This window comes from Hemibagrus wyckioides, linkage group LG22 (assembly GCF_019097595.1).
Source record: "Hemibagrus wyckioides isolate EC202008001 linkage group LG22, SWU_Hwy_1.0, whole genome shotgun sequence".
Classification (NCBI taxonomy): Eukaryota; Metazoa; Chordata; class Actinopteri; order Siluriformes; family Bagridae; genus Hemibagrus; species Hemibagrus wyckioides.
In genome coordinates, this window is record NC_080731.1 from 8,888,342 (window position 1) to 8,906,405 (window position 18,064).

At 36.5% G+C, this 18,064-nt stretch overlaps 1 protein-coding gene across 2 annotated transcripts in view; it reads left to right on the plus strand.

Annotated features, from left to right (window-relative positions):
• Nucleotides 1-7,244: 7,244 nt before the first annotated feature.
• The window catches only part of slc4a4a (solute carrier family 4 member 4a), a 50,814-nt gene continuing 39,994 nt past the window's right edge, over nucleotides 7,245-18,064 (plus strand). For both annotated transcript variants that reach the window (XM_058374323.1, XM_058374324.1), the window contains exons 1-2: nucleotides 7,245-7,432; nucleotides 12,941-13,014. In XM_058374323.1, the coding sequence (XP_058230306.1) occupies nucleotides 7,281-7,432; nucleotides 12,941-13,014 (226 nt within the window). In that variant the 5' untranslated portion in view covers nucleotides 7,245-7,280. The remainder of the gene's footprint in view (nucleotides 7,433-12,940; nucleotides 13,015-18,064) is intronic.

The following is an 18,064-nucleotide window of genomic DNA, read 5'->3' on the forward strand; positions in this document are numbered from 1 at the left end:
CTATGATATTGAAAGAAATATTTATTTTATTATTTAGAATAATATTTTGTTATGCTGTTTGCTTCACTAGACATGATCAAGCTAATGGTCTTCAGAACCATGTGTGTTCATATTGAAATGATCCATTTTCCGTTCATTCATCTTCAGTAACTGCTTTATCCGTGTCAGGGTTGCACTGCTTCACTGGGCAAGAGGTGGGAATACATCTTGGGTGGTATCCCAGTCTGTTGGCATCATACATACACACATACACACACTCTTTCCCAATTAGGATCACTAATCCATTTGGTGGAAGTGGAAGGGAACTGGAGAACCTTGAGGAAACACAGTACACGCACACCCCAGGGTAATTTTAACCCCCTTTACCAGTATACTGGTGTTTCATTTTGCTGACGGAATTGAAGTCAGACATTTTCATCAATATAAACAAATGAATTATTTTATCGCTGCAGGTCTGATATAAAATGAGTCAGGACACTGTTGGCTTTCAGTATGACGTCCATTGGGATAACCTTACACAGAATTTTAGTGTTTCAAAATGACACCTTCAAATTGCAGAGGCTTATGAGCAAGCACTTGGAGCATCTCAGAGAGCCGAAATGGGTAACATCACTGATATCACTATTTATTTTGAAGATATAAATATTTATGTAAAAATAAGCATTGATTTGGAACTTTTCTATGAATATATTTCCTCTAGTAGGCTAGGCAAAAACAGTTAAACTTATGGAAACCTCTTAAATCTATGTTTGTCTGAGCCATTAACCATCACTGCAAAGTGTGACATGACAAAGACATGTCATTCCTTGTCTTCCCTTTTTGTCCTCTGGGAAAAAAAAGTTAAAATGAATGGTATGTATTTGGAGGTGATAGAAAACCTAGCAGACAGAGATAAAATGTAAAACTCCACGCAGTGAGCGACCTGATGTAAGATTGATCTTAGGACCCTGGAGCTGTGCTACCTGCTGCACCATCGGTGCATTTAAGGCTAAGATTAACTAGTGAACTTAGGTCACATTAGATTTATTTATTTATTACACTGGGGTCCAAATGTCTGAGAGCACTAGTCAGCACTTCTATTTTGCAGGAAATTAATACAACAATTTTCATTGAAATGATTTTATTGATATAAAGCTCTGGGAAAAAATAAGAGCCCACTGCCCAATCTCCAGATTTGAACCCTATTGAAAACCTCTGGAATGTCATCAAGAGGAAGATGGATGGTCACAAACCATCAAGCAAAGCTGAGCTGTTTGCTTTTTTGCAAAAAAAAGTGGTATAAAGTTCCCCAACAGCAATGTGAAAGACTGGTGGAGAGCATGGAGCCAAAACACTTGCAAATCGGGGTTATTCCACCAAATACTGATTTCTTAATGTTATTTAGCCAAAGCATTAACACAGTTTGTTTACAAATGATTTGCTTTTTGAGTTATTAAAGCTCTGCAAATACTGCATGATCGTGGGTTATTTCGATGTGTTGTCATTTCCAATATAAATAAATATACACTCTAAATAACAATAGTTATATTTTGAATTTAGGAGAAATATTGTCAGCAGTTTTTATTTACATGAATTTCAGAGATGCTTAAGATTTGGTACATTCCCTTTAATGCACTCCAGTTGGCATCGACTCCACAACTTCATGCAAAACCTTATGATTCGTTTTAAATCAGTGTGTCTTTGACAGAAGTGATTAGACGTCTAGACAAAATCTGACCAATATCACACATTTGCTTACATTTAAATTGGGACCCTGCAGAATCCTGAATATTAAATATTCATGCTTTATTTACGTTTTCTTTGACTAACAAAACATCTGTTGATTTCCAAACAAAAATCTCAGATTTTCTTAAACCTGGGAAAATGACAATGTATTTATTTGGATTTACAATTTATATTAAAATGTCTGGGAATAAGTTTGAAAAAAAAAAAAAGGAAAACTTCTAAAATCTTGGAAAAACTCTCTTGGATTAAATCTCATCTGAAGTTAATAGCAATTGGTTTGAGGCTCTAGACATGGACCAGGGTAGAGCAGGTCAGAGATGTAACCTGGTGCTGTGCCATGTAGAGCTTTACATTTTTAATATATGTTTAAATCAGCAGTGAAGAGAGGCCTGTACAGAGAGATGCCATCCCATGTGAGGTCCAAAAAAGTTTTGAGAAACAAGTAATGTGCAACTCTCCTTCTGTGAGGGTCCTACAAGTATATTTACTAAATATATCTACAAAATATTGGGAAAGAATGTGGACCAAAATCTAAGATAATACAAAAAACTGAAAGAAAAAACAAAATACTATAACTTTTGTCTGTCCTATTCCCTTCATCTCTTATATAAGGTAACATTGCCATATTAAATTATTTAATCAGGGAGAATACATGAACACAAATCCATTTCAAAGTACTTGCAGGTAAATCACAACCTCTCATGTCTTCAGTTAATACTATCGATCTCTGAACTATGAGGCCACTTTCTACTTCTAATAGTGAAATGGCCTGCCGTGCTACGTGGACCTTGAAAATGCAATTAGATATGGTTGGCGTGACATAAGAGCTACACCTCAAAGAACAGACCCCTAGAAAAAGGATATGAGGTCAGGGTATTTCCATTAAGTGCCATGGCAGACTGTGCACTTCAAATAGGAGCTGAATCCAACAGGAGACACTGCACTAAAGTTGCCCTGGATCAAAAGTGCCATATTAGATGGACAATGATTGAAAGTCTCAATCCCATACCACAGGAAGAGACCCCCCCCCAAAAAAAAGCTCCAGCAAGCTGCTACTTTTAGAATACAGCTATATCTGTAGATATCACTTTCTTTTCTCTTTGTAGTAATGCACAGTGGTATGATAATACATTACAGTGCATTAGACATGTTTATTGCAAATTATTGCTTTATGTTGGGTGGAACTTTAGTGCGTCCCTTAAAATATGGTTAATATCCCGGAACTGTTTTGAATCGATATACTTTAGATGCTGACTTGCACAAACACTATAATTGCATACAGTCCACTCTGCATTGATTGTATTTTGATTTACCTGGCTTTTATCGAAACTGTAGTTTTTGATGTTGTCACCTTAAGACCATGACAGACCTTACATAGCATGACTATCTGTTCCCTTCTATGTTACATTAAAACTCTAGCCATTCTCTTCAGTTGAACCTAGTGGTCCTCCACTTGTACTTATGATCGTATAAACCATGGTTATATATGTAACCTCCCAGTGTACTTCCTTACAAATTGCTTATACTACCCTCTGTTCAGGATAAGAATTGAGCAAAACCTAATACCGCACTCTACTGAGGACTGTGAATCATTCAAATGCTATTTCTGCCATCTACTAAGGTTGAGAATCGGATTGCTAATGTCCTAATACTGCCCTATATTAAGGATGAGAATCCCTTAAATGCTCATATTATCCTCTGTTGAAGATGAGAATCACCACAAAATCATATGGCATGCAATGAAGCATGCAAAATCTGTAAAACTATGAAATCTGCCCTATTGCAAATGTCCAAGAAATGTGACATCCTCTGGGACATTGCAATATCATGCGTTGAAGGCACCTCTCAAGCTGCATTAGTATATTCTTGTGTTGACCCTTACTTCTGCTAACCTTTAGATAGAGGAGAACCTTTGTGGTGCTCCCCAAAGTATACAAAGCTGCTTAATTCCTCGTAGTGCTTCAGAGCACCTAGCTGGACCTAAAGCTAACCTGAACACATTCTCCTCCTCAAGATTAATACAATTGCAATATCAACATATTAGCAGACGTGTTGGGTCCAGCCACATTGTTTGAACTCCAGTAACCAGTGCAGATACTGTGTGCTAACCATTAACACATAACTGACTCATTAGAAGTGAGTATGGTAAGTGAAAAACATGCTGTCTCGACAGTGCTCATTTACAACAAACCTCAATTCTGTCTCAATAAAATGTGTGGTTTGTTGATTGTATTGAACTCAGATCACTGATGCTCAATATGTGCGATTTATTATAACCGGCAACAAAAAATATGTAAGAGTCTGATGACTCAGCTGAGTTCGATGTCCAAGCTAAATTGTATACTAAGCCACTGTGACTAATAGACCTGCAGTATATTAATGTTTAACAGTATACAAAATCTTTCTTGGGACAAAATAACGTCTTTCGGGGCATTTACTCGTCCAACGCCAGTAAAAAAAATCAGGTACATCTGAATTAATGTTGCTTACATTTTTATTTAAATGATTATTTACAGCACCCTTAAGGACAAATATGAAGACTGTGTTTTCTTTACAGCCATACAAAAGCTTTAATAAAGAAAAAAATACATATTTCATAAATAAATACTACTACTAATATCTTAGTAGATAGACAGTTGATTTAAGATTCTTGGGAAAATATAAGATATAAATAAATCTGACCACTTGGCTGCAGAGTCATGAGATTATAACTCTAATGTAACATAAATATTTATTCCAGTTTTTTATTACTCCCTTCATATTTCCCTTCCAACCCAAGATGGCTGACAGTCATTAAGATGAGCATGTCTGGTTTAACGGTTTAAATATTCTTGTCAGAGCATCTAATAAACTCTATATGAACACAGAAAACTTCTAACTGGATGTGTTGTCTTCCTGTAACCTACAGTATATGCACCATGCAGCACTCCTTATTGACATCAAATCTTTTTTCATTGTCAAGTACTATACAAGAGGCTACCATTATACCCTGTTCCATAGCTTTCTGAAGAGGTTTTATTTGGGACCTTCTCTGAAAAGGAAATCCCTTTGTTGTAGCTGATACCATCCTTGGTGTAGGGATTCCCCACATAACCCATTAAAATTTGCCCGAGAGGGACAAGCTGAATGACACTACAACTAGAGCTGTATAGTGAACGACTTTTCTCCCTGCTCTAACACATCTACTCGCTCAATGATCGCCTTAAAAACAATCTGATTATTTGAATTCTTGCTGGTTTACGCAATAAGACGTACATCATTAATTTATGTAGTTGTGTTATGTAGTAGTATTATTAGTATTTATTTCTTTTTACTTCTTTATGTAATTATTAATATTTTTATTATTTATTCATTTATTTATTTATTATTATTATTATTATTATTATTATTATTATTATAATGAGACAAGCATGCTTTACAGCATATTTTAACACATTTTTGCGTTTTTCTGACTAAAAATAACTTAGACTTTTCAGGATAAAACAAAAAAAATATTTGTGTGTATTAAATATTTGTTAAACTAAATGTAAATAAATTAATTAAACACTTATGAAAGCTCTACAACACTTTTTGCCTCAATTTTCTTATTTTTGATGTGTGTCCAATTCAATGAATTTTAGACAGTCAATAAATTTTCACTTAAATTGATATTTAGGAAAAATGCAACATACTCAAAGAAAGATGCGTGACAAATACCCATGGGGTCTATAATTTATTATTTATTTTTTTTAATTTGCCTACACAGGTGAAATTTACACTCCACCTTTAATCCAAACTTCAATCACTAAAAAGTGAATAGGCCTTTAAATAATGCTGAATTGAGCCTCATGTGTTTAGTGGAATAAAAAGTGTTATGGCTTAAAAAAAATGGAACAAATATTATTTGCACACTTTATTTAAATAATGTTCAGAGAGTATATAGACTTCTTGTTAGGGTTACGAGGATTCTAGAGGATATAAAAACTAACTATGTACATTTCTTTACATACATATACACCGACCAGGAATAACATTATGACCACCTAACTAATATTGTGTTGGTCCCCCTTTTGCTGCCAAAACAGCCCTGATCCCATCAAAAACCTATCAGAACCAGCATAAACTTTTTCAGCAATTTGAGCAACAGTACCTTGCTCAAACAGTCCTTCCTCAAACCACTTTTGATAGATACTGACCACTGCAGACTGGGAACACCTCACAAGAGCTCTGGTCCAGTCATCTAACCATCACAATTTGTCCCTTGTCAATAAATAAATAATCAGCCATGTTGCAGTCAAAGATAAAGAGCTAATGCAACATTCCTGTTTGACAGAGACAATTACACTGATCAGGCATAACATTATAAGCACTGACAGGTGAGGTGAATAACACTGATTATCTCCTCATAGTTAGTGGGTGGGATATATTAAGCAGCAAGTGAACATTTTGTCCTCAAATGGTGTTTTGTGTCAGATGTGTTAGAAGCAGGAAAAATGAGCAAGTGTAAGGATTTGAGCGAGTTTGATGAAGGGCCAAATTGTGATGGCTAGACGACTGGATCAGAGCATCTCCAAAACTGCAGCTCTTGTGGGGTGTTCCCGGCCTGCAGTGGTCAGTATAAATCAAAAGTGGTCCAAGGAAGGAACAGAAATGAACCAGAGACAGAGTCATGGGTGGCCAAGGCTCAATGATGCACATGGGGAGCGAAGGCTGGCCCGTGTGATCGGATCCAACAGACGAGCTACTGTTGCTCAAACTGCTGAAGAAGTTAATGCTGGTTCTGATAGAAAGCTGTCACAGTGCATGATGGGATCAGGGCTGTTTTGGCAGCAAAATGGAGACCAAAACAATATTAGATGCGGTGATCATAATGTTATGCCTGATCGGTGTAAAACATACCCGATAGGGGTCGCTGTGTCTCGGGGGTAAAAAAAAAAAAAAAATGCCCCGTATAAAGACGCTGGAATTGGCAGCTTAGGATACACATTTGCAACCTTGTTTCAAATACAAAACGAATATACAGAGCTACTTTATTTCAATACAAGGCTGATGTACTGATATACAGGGCTAAGACTGAGAAGAGTGTTTACTTAGAAGCGAGAAAAATAACATCTTATTAGGTTCATTGTGTGCTTCATACAGGTTTTTAATTCACCTGTCTTTCCTTAATGAACCCAGACTCATCTCCCTACAGGTGAGCTCGCACCGTCAACGTTGTTTTTTTTTTTCTCTCTCTCTCTCTCGTCTTATGACGTCTCACTTCTGGCGTGACGTTTTCGGATGAATGACGCTTCAAATATGAACCGGAGCCGTCGAGGCTTCACGCGCTTTAGCGGAACAGTGCGCGTTCACATGAAGACCTAAAGGTCTGCGGAAGCAAAAGTAAAGAAAAAAAAAGAGGGGGAAACGGAAGGTAAATTTCTTTTGTTTTTGTCTTAATGCAGATGTGGAATCTGCATTAATCTCTCGTTTTAACACCCCCCCCCCCCCTCTCCCCTCCCTCTTTGTTGTTATCTTGGTTAGTTTGTGAACTTTTGCTCAGCCGGAATATAGTGAGCTCACGTGTAAACCGCTGCATGTGTTTACTTCGGCTTTCAAGTGCTTGTAATCGTGAAGTACCAAAATATGCACCAGACGTCATTTTGCTTTTTGCTTCTTCTAGCAGTCTCGGAAGAGGAACAGCTGGAGTAAATCGTCCAGTTTTAGAAATGAGCGGCGCAAAGACCAAGTAAGTGAACGCTGCATTCATTTGTGCCATGTTCCATACAATTTTTTTCTACTCTCAGGTTACAGCAACCAGCTCCTGGGCAGAATGAATACATTCAGTGTTTAGTTTATACTGCATATGTATAGAGAGAGAGAGAGAGAGAGAGAGAGAGAGAGCGCATTCATGTGATCGAAGTCCTTTATCAAGTAAGTAAACTTTCATTTCTGCAGGTCATTTAAGGCTCGTGCACAGTGGTGAATGAACACCTACTCTATTTCTGAGTAAAAGTGCAGCTAAACACTGTATTGTGTAAGACGTGATTTTAGTGTTTCAGCACATCAGTACTGGTGTAATAATGCAAATCTCTACGATGCAGAATTATATGCATGTTGCATAAGCCTGTACTTTCTCTCACTTTGTTTTTATGATTTCTAAACATAGAACCCCAAAAAAAGGCACATAAGAAGGAAGTTAAGCAACAGTTCATTTTTTCTTCTTCTGGATTTCCTTGCTTGTGAAAGACTCTGACTCTTTAGAACAAGCCGCTACGTAAAATCCTTAGATCTCAACCTTTATCCATAATGATGGCATTAGAATTAGTTCACTGGCTTCACTGCAAGACTGATTTTTAAAAATAAGTGTCCCCCAAAATAGTCGATCGCTGGATGAGTAATGTGACAGGTTTTAAAGTGACCTCTTTTTCCCCCCCTGCAACAACCACTAATTTTGCATTAATAAATTACTCCTGAAATGAGATTATTATTATTTTGTTTTATTGATCTTTGAATTGGTGCAGATCCTTACCTATAGTTGGGCATTTACAGAAGAACTGACTTTACTGATTTGTGTGTAGATATGGCTTTTTGCACCAGAAGAGTAGAACGTGATTCAAGCATAGAGCTGTAAGAGGTTCTGACAGTGATACAAGTGCAGAACTGGAACACACACACATGCACAAAGCCAGAACTAATTTGAGAGTTAGTATTCAGGTGTATTACAAACATAGACACACATGTACACACTCACATAGAGAGAGAAAGAGCCACGTCTTGACACGAGAGTACAGTATTTGCAGCCAGGAGTCCAACAAATGCGACAGTGTTCAGGTGTAATGCAATGTACATGTAGAGTGTAATGTACATTTCTGTATTTCAGTCATCAATGGCGTGCCTTTTATTTATTTTCTTTTACCCTGAAGTTCTCAGAAACTTCCTGACGTTATTTGGCTGTGTTTCAGTGTTGTGAGGACAAATAGACAGCTAACATGAGACTACATGTCACATTCAGCAGGATTATGGCATACTGTTATTAAGCATAGGCGTACATGTTGGCACACATTGCCAGTGGGAACTTTGCTGCCGGCAGTTCTGCAGTACGCTTGTTTTTTCTGGGTTTGTTCCATAGGTGGCAATGGAGTTTTGGGGGAGGCAGAAAACTAGCGAGGGCCAAAGCAAACATCTGAGTATTTATAGCACAATGGATGTGTAATCAATACACATGAACCTTCATACTAGTGCCAGTATGCATAGACATGGTTAATAATAATAATAATAATAATAATAATAATAATAATAATAATAACAGGATAAAACTTTTTATTATCCTGTAAAACTGAGACTCTTAACAGGGTTAGTCAGTGTTACATAGTATACCTACCTACAATATTCATGGAAACCATCCTATGATGTCATGTCCTGTGAAATTGATATATCCTTATAGTGACTGAATCATCATGTGCCTAATTAACATTTTAACACAGAATTCGCTTACTAATTTGTTTCGGATGTTCTAGACACGTCTATCTGCATGTTATTTTATTTCATGAATGCAAAGGTCTTAGTTATGAAGTTTTGCTTCTTTCACAAGTTCTCTGGAGAAAGACGGTTTGTGGAAACAGCAATTTTGGAAGATTTGCTGTTTATATGTAAACAGATATTCCATAGTAATAGCGTTTCTTTGCCATTTTGCTGACTCAGGACAAGTGTGTATGCATGTAGCGTAAACTCTCTGTCTCTCTTTATCTCTCTCTCTCTCTTTCTCTCTCTCTCTCTCTCTCTCTCTCTCACAGACATACACACACAGGCTCGCTTTCTATCTCTCTGTCTCTCTTTGTCTTTGTCTGTCTCTGTGTTTCTTTGGCCCCCTTTGTCTTTCTCTCTCTATTGCTCTCTCTCTCTTTATCTCTCGCATCCCCTTCCTTCTCTTCTTACATGCACAGTGCTTAGAGACGCATGAGGGAAAGACTCTAGGTCCAGACCGACATTTCACGCTTGCAGTACTTTGTATATTTCAGCAATTTTCAAATAGTTTGCTGAATAATGCACTTTATGATGATCTGAGAATTTCAGTCAGGGGTTAAATGTTATATAACTTCATTGGAGTTAAAATGTAATTATTAACTAAATTAATATTATGTAATGGAATTACCACTTGGTTTAGAAGACACATGCTCTGTGTAATACCTTTATGAGCTATAAAATTCATTATTATTACAGTTGTAACCTGATAATTGGCCTTTTTTGCAGCCTCTGATATTATATGCATCTTTTATTAATTAAAAATATATAATAATAATAAGCTTATTGGTTGTACACTAATAAGTTAAAATCTCAAGACTTCCCAAACACTTCCAGAGCACTCGGTCACTTTGGATATTCAGCTTCAGCTGAATCTCAGTGAGGAAAAAATGCTCTGATGATCTGTGACAGGGACAAACTTTGGTGTCTTTAAGAGGTAAAAGCATTCTTCAAGTCTGGCTGACTAGAACAGATAAAAGATGCGTGTCTCAGGGGTACAGTCACTGCAATCACATCAACCAGATCCATCCTTCCTGGCTGTGTTGATTGTTTTAATTTGTATTTATGTTATTGCAAACATGCGATTACAGATTATGTTGCCAGATAATTTGAGAGTTTTTTGTTCTAGCATGATTTGGTTATGAAGAAGGAAAAAAAAGTGTTAAAATGTTAACTAGGCTCATGCTGATTCACCATAAGGATATATCAATATCACAACAGGTGACATCACAAGATGGTTTCCTAGAATATTGTAGGTACATATTCCAGGTATTGTCAGTACTTTTATAACACTGAACAACCCTGTTGTTACTTCAGGTTGGTTTGGATAATAAAATGTATTGTTTCACACTAGATCTTGGATCATTTTTTATGCAGCACGACTGCTGCTTATTTGTTACATAGTTCGATATGTACTTAAATACACAAGTATTATCATGACAAAGTGCTTTGTGATGACGTTTAGCACGATATTGTTATGATACAAGATATCACGATATTGATAGACAGCACATGTGAGCAGCAGTAGTGTTCCTGGAGGCTGTTTTATCCCCAAGACAGCTTATGTTTGAGGTTTGAAGTCAGCATTGTATGGAAGCTCTATGCTTAGACGTGGCAGTCCAGTTATTTTGATGCGACGGCTTTAGCAAGGATTATGAAACCTCAAACACACCTGCTGCCCTGCAGAAAAATATCTTCTAAAGAAAGTTTAAACCCCAGGACCTGTCATCAGATTCAGAGTTACATTCCTCACTCTTGTAACTATATATTTTCTATTAGTTGGACTGTAGTTACTGAGTAATTCGTACTAATTGCTAAATAACGTGTTTTACAATGAAAACAAGCTGGAACGATTAGCTTCCAGGCTGATTTGCTAGCATCTTCTTCACTGTTTTGAATAACAGTCAAACATCACAACCTAACTGTGTCTAGCTAACTTGCTATGTTAGCTCGTACTTTGCTCACTCTGTCAAAGCCTGTTGGCGACTACATGTGAACAAATATCATGTACACTAAAAAGTGCCCTAGATTTCTGTTTTATTTTTTTAATATCAAGCCATTATGTTTTGAGTATGTGAAGATTCTCAGTCATCTAGGTGCTATAATCTGGAAGTTGAGTCATGACAACTGGACTTCTTTCGAAATGTTTCATTACTCATCCGAGCAGAACAAGGTATAATTTGTTGCTGTTGAAGATTAACTATAAATGTAAATGTTGCTTTATGAGGTTTGTACCATGAAGGTGATGTCAAAACACTTCAACTCACATGTAGGTCATAGAGTCATATAGATTGTGGCAAATCTCCGTTTAAATGTGCCATACTACTCTGTTTGTCTTCATGTCATGGCTGTTTTTTTGTTTGTCTTTGGACTCCTTTTTTTATCTAACACTTCAGAAAGTTTCACGTGTCATATCCTGCAAGGAAGCCCCAAACCATTAGGTTTTAGCTGATTAGAGTGAACGGCTTCACTCCTGCCTATGCAATGCAAGGCCATTTCTGTGCAGATTTATATGCAGATTGAACAGTTAAGCTTAAATAGGGATCTGTAAATGGCCTCATAAGCACTTTTCAGAAGGAGTGTTGGGGTGTACTGTCTGAGGAGGTGAGTACATCGTTGAGGGAAAGTCCATTGAGTTGTTTAAACGATCCGGGTGATTAGGGCTGGAGTTGTTTGGGGTTTTGTTGAACTGAACTTCACTACTATTGGACTTCTTTTTCAGCCATCAGTCAGGTTATGTAAGTTATTACAGAGAATGGCAAAAGCACAAATTGTGGTATTTATTATGCTTTAACTACAGTAAAAGTAGTAGGAAGGATATGTTGTTACATGAGCGAGGAATGCAAGTGTTTGAGTTTAAAAATAGGGTTAAAAGGGGACCAGGTATTCATGTTGAATGTAATAAGTCTTTATAACCCAATAGTTTTGAATGCTTGAATGCTTTGACAGTATTTCCAGTTCATAAACAATGTACTTGTTTGAATACATTCCTATAACAATACTTTATTTCATAACAGTCACATGTCAAGTTGTTCATTAATAGATTCAAAATTTGTCAAATAACTGTGGTTTAAGATGAATAGCACACTTAGGGCTGTGCATTTATATGAAATAAATCCACGCCTACCTTCTTCGTACTAACACAGACCACATACAGTTTTGTTCTTTGTTCATTTTTAGATATTATTTAGTAAATGACATGTATTACATGTCTGCTATACCTATTATAAGAAAGCCTAAAACAGGAAATGAGCTCTATATTATACCCCCAAAACAAGCTCACCTAATCCTCACAGAGCAGATGATTGCACGCTAGCCATGTGCCGACCCACCTGTCTGTTGTCTTGGTGTGTGTTAGGATGTGCGTCTGCTTATTTAGGTCAGAGGACGTCTCCCTCTATGCAACATGTGAGTCTAAGCTTGCTTAGAGTGTTTTCTGACCACGTGGAACCTTTGCGGCTCATCAGAGTCAATTAGCATCTAACAGGGACTCTCAGCCTGCCCCCATCCAATGGATTACCCTCCTGTGTCCTACCAGTACCTTCCCCCCTGCTAGCTCCCCTTCACCTAGATCCAGGTCCAAAGCTGGAACTGCCATCATTGTTAGTGCGAGCTGCTAACCTGGGAACATGGCTGGTAACATGTTGCAGGTAAACCAGCCGAGGGGCTACGGCTCCATGCTGTCCCTAGAAGAAAAATGCGAGCAATCTTTCTTCCTCTTCTACTATTACAGGATGGAAGACGAGGCCGTGTTGGACAGAGGGGCGTCCTTTCTCAAACATGTGTGCGATGAGGAGGAAGTCGAAGGTAAGATCTCTAACATGATTTTTTTTTTTAAAAACTAGATGGTCAATGTGTGATTTTCTTTTGCATTCATTGAGTAAAGAGAAGTCTTTAATGAAGTCTGATACTTGATCATTATCCAGGTTTAAGGTGGAGTAATAAACATTATTTCAATCTATTTCAATTAGTACTAGCTCATCTCACTCAGTACTGATATATATTCATGTTTATTCACCTTCAAAACGTTCAAATTCAGTACCATTATAACTTTCAGTACTTGCTCATCGGCCCAGTTTTTAGTATTAAAGATTTAGCAAACCGGTAGCATATGGTATTGTGTTTACTTCTCTACCTGTCTGCTAATGTAATGTAGACTTTTGGCTAAAACCCAGAATCGCTCTATAATTAATGGACCCTGAGTTAAAAAGTCAGTATTATAGACTTCTCTTTTTTTTGTTGCCATAGAATAGTGTTACACCCAAATTTTCTCCCAAAGCAGGATAATCTGATTAGTAACAAGGGAAGTTCTTAAAATTGCACAATGAGTGAAGTTAAGTTTAGTTGTTAGTAGTTAGTAGTTTGGGCTAGTAGTTTTGTTAGTAGTTTGGGCTAAGAGATACAGTATATCCCAGATGCTAGTATTCGGTGAAACAGCAGTTTTGGAATTAATCTAAACACTGTCTTAACAGCCAGAAAGCATTAAAATATTTCACTCTAAACTCACATGATTATTTTTCAAAGCTGTGTGACTTTAATGTGGTCTGAGATTGGATATTTATCTGATTCACCCCCATTTTATGTGTATTTGGGGTGCCAGCTTTGGCTAGTTTGACCGGTTTGTGTGTGTGCATGTGATTGCGTGTATAGGTGTGTGTGTGGGTCGTCTCACATTTTAATTAGCACAGAAGTTATAGTGACAACCACAGAATCTTGCTATTTGCCACCTTCTTGCCAACAAGCTGTTAGCTGACCTTCAGCACAAGCAGTCTTTGGATTCTATTTGTATTTACTTTATTTATGCTCACTGGTTATTGAGTCATATGAGACATAGCTAATGCCTGATGTTGTTTTTTTAACATCAGACCAGTTCTTAGAAACCCACAGATATCTATACAACAATGTAATAAAGCAATACAGCTTGTAATATGAACATCAACATCAGAAGGATAAAGGAAAGTCACCTTCTTGCACCGTGTCTTAAATTTAAGCTAGCGTAAATAGGCTATTTAGCTGTTAGCAGTAGCATTCAACAGAAATGTTGCTACAGCCATATCTTCTGATGTTTACAGTGCATTATCAGCCACCGAGGCTACATTATAGCAACACTATTGAGATGTCAGTGATGGATGTAAAACTGATGGCCTTCTGTTAAGAAAACACATAGCTTAAGTACTTCGTCAGTACACACAAGGTTGTCTTGATATGTTAGGTCAGATCTTTTCATTATGCCCAGAAGGATATTCTCATATGAGTAGAGAGACAGAGGTGTAATATGCTGAGATTAGTATGGATATCCAGGTTTCTTCTCCTCTTCTCCTATGCTTACTTTATTACGGCTGTGATATTTCCTTTCACCTCCGAATGAACTCTCACACAATTCTTCCCTGCTTCCTTTCACCAGAGGATACTGAGTGTTCCCAGGTTTTGAAACTTAAATCACTTTTGGTGGACGCTTCCTATTCTACTTAGCCCTCACTTGAGCTAAGCATGAGTTCATGTGTCAGCCATGCTAAAGGAATGCATTCCCTTAAAAAAAAAAAAAATAAACAGGAATTTCTGAAATATGCAAGACAAAAAGCATTCTCATTCCTAAGACTTCGCGTTTATGACGTGAAGAAAAATGGACACGCGCCTAAGGAGCTGGTCAACGCTCTGTGCTTTTCTTATGACATCATAAATATGAGCAGCGCCTGAGGAGTTTCAGTGCATGTTCTCCGGTTGCCTCCCACTTCCCAGAAGCATGCTGGCATGTGGATTGGTTGTGTTAAATTCCCGCTAGGTGTGAATGAAGGTGTGAATGTTTGTACATGGTGTCCTTCAGTGGACCGGCTTCCCAGGCTGAACTTACTGAAGATGACTAACTCGCTTTTTCTCTAACTGAATTAAAGTTGAGCTATGAATATTTATAAATCTTCTTAAAATAAGGATATGCTATATGTGCTGATTTTGCTTTGAGGTAGTGATGGGAGTTAGCAAACATATAGTATCATGATGTTGAAGACTTTTTATGAAACTTTAGCCTCAGCTCATCCACTTCAAGTTTTCTATTCTGACATGCTTTTCATTTGTTTTCAATTCAGTACTTTTTTATCTATAAGCAGCTTTACAGATATTCAGATATTACCATCCTCATAGTCAGGATGTTTTTTTGTTTTTCACACCATTCTGTGTAAAATATTAATTTACACACGGACTGAGCAAAGGTGTAAAGGTGTTCTTAATAACATGTTCAAGGGGTGTATGTATTTAGTTTGGTTTGAATATATTTTTTAAAAGGAGGATTAAATAAGAGTAAGGAGGAAAAGTGAAATAAGTGGTAAAAGAAACTGGTTTATATGCAGTTAGCTATTGGTAGATTTTGTGGAAGTGCTGATGGTACTATTAGGAATGCGTATTTCAACATAATATATTTTATATCTAAAATGAGTCATAGTCACTGTATTAGCATGCTGGAGAAGTGTGCATCTGTGTTGCTCTTGTGGAACCCCATGTTCCAGCAGCTCTGTTATTTGGGGAAACAAGAGGTGCTGACTCTGGAAGCCCACAGCGTTTGGCCAGACTCAGGCTATTAACTTTCACCACTGACAGTCTGTGTGCGTGTGTGCCACTTTAATTCACACTGCTTTCTATGGGTTTGCCCAAAAGGACAGGATGTCTGGTACAAAGCCGCCTTCCACCCTTCCACCCTCCCTGTTTCTTCCGTTACCTTTTTTCACATTCACTCCCTTTTCCTTATTTTACTCACTCGCCATCAATGTGACCCCCCCCCTCCTACATCTTGCTCTTTTTTTTCCTCACTATCTTATTCTATCTCATTTAATGTCTGGCACCATTACAGTCAAGTCATTTTGCAGATCAGTAACTAAGCATGTGCCTAGAACTGTTTCATTTATAACCAATGCTGCATATTTTCCCGTTGGATTTAACTCCAGTTTCATTTTAAGTGTGAATGTAAACTAGAAATTCAACCTTAAATGCAACCTTGAAAACTATCCAGCATTCAAAAATACAACATTCGACATTCTAAAACATTAAACATCAATCTAAATGCAGAGAGTACTTTTCTTTTCATAAAACGTTTCTCATTGGAAGTAAAGGCAAAGGAAGTTTCCTTAATAACAAATCTAGCAGAGATGCCAAAACCCCCTGAAGTTTATTTGCTGAATCAGTCTGTTTTTCCATCTTGGTCAATTAATCTGCATAATCGGAATTTCTGACCCAGCAACAGTTAATGTTAGTTATCTAATATACTATTTATCAAATCCAGTTGATAATCAATGGCTCAGATCTAATCATTTACCCGTCATAAGTTGAGTGAGACCTTAAATGCTTTCCAGGGTTAATAGACTAGGTAGAATGTCTTTATAATTTGCATTGAAATAGCTTTTTAAAATGTGAGGGTTAATGTCCTCCTGGCTGTTTTTGTCAACTTTTTAGAGGGATTTTTAACCTACTTGTAGCAGTTTATTTTACAACATGGTAGGCACTTAATGTTTAATAGGTAAGAGAGTAGCAATAAAAAGGCATTTCTTGTACCTACTATGTATAATGGACTTTAGTATGCAGTAACATATCTAAAACCACATGGTTCGTACAGCAGTAATGGTTTACATAATTCAGTAATAATTTTTACAGGTTAATATTTATATATATAAAATATTATAAAATATATATTTTGCAAGTTAAAAGTGTAAATACTTAAATACTTAGCTGAAGTCAAAAATATACCTGTCAAAATTCAAAATTTTTTTGAAAATAGTAGTATAATAGTGGTAAGAAGTACTAAAATTTCATTAAATTTATGCATAATTGAGTGAAAAGAGTATGCTGAGTGCAATACAAGTGTAATAATGCTTGTAAATATGTATAGTTATTCGATGTGTAACTATGAGTAAGTGCCTATTGATGATGTCAGGTTTCTAACCTTTATTTAAAATGAATTAGACATTTTGCATATAACTAGTATCAAGTATAACTTCAACTTACTAAAACTAAATATTTGCTTAATAAGTTTACAGAAGTTTATATACTTGTATCAACAAGTCCTCAAATACTGATTGCTCATAAAATAGTAAATACAAACTAATTACTATAGTTTCTAAAATTCAACATAGAACGAACATTATTAGCTAATACTAATAGCTATTTTTATTGATTATTATTTTTGCCAATACCAATTTCCATTTCAGACACAGGTTTATGAACTTTTGTCCAACCAAGTAACAAAATAGCTCATATTTAAGTGGCGTAACTACTGTGAACAACTGTAAGTCTACAGTTCAGATAATTTTAGCCTCAAAACCTCAACATGGAATGCAGTAGAGCCATTTTTTATTTCACAGTAACTGCACTTTACATTACTTATTGTAACCTATTGTACATATTGTACTGTGATATTAGACCTTAGTCAAAGAAAAGGCTATAGGCCAGCTCTGTGCAAAATAGCATTAAAATCATAAATGCCCAATAAAATCTTAGGGCTTGGTGTATATTTTTGCAAGTGTAGTGTTGTGCGTGTTGTATGTGTAGTAACCGATGTGAAAAGTAATAATTGAAATTGATAATAATTGAAAGTGATAATTGAAAGTGATTATTACCAAACTGCTTCAGGAGATGCATGCTCTGATTGAAAAGAGTAGATTAGTTATAAAAGTCCAGTAACCCTTACAAAAGTATACAATTATTAGATATTCACTTGTAATGAAATGCTTATTAGTAATGCCATGTTTAAAAAGTCTTAGCATCATGTGCTGCTTTATATGTGTTCGCCATTCATTTTCAAGAACCACATCACTAATAAATTCTGAGACTGATATTCACTTAATTAGCATTATTAATATTATTAATTAACACT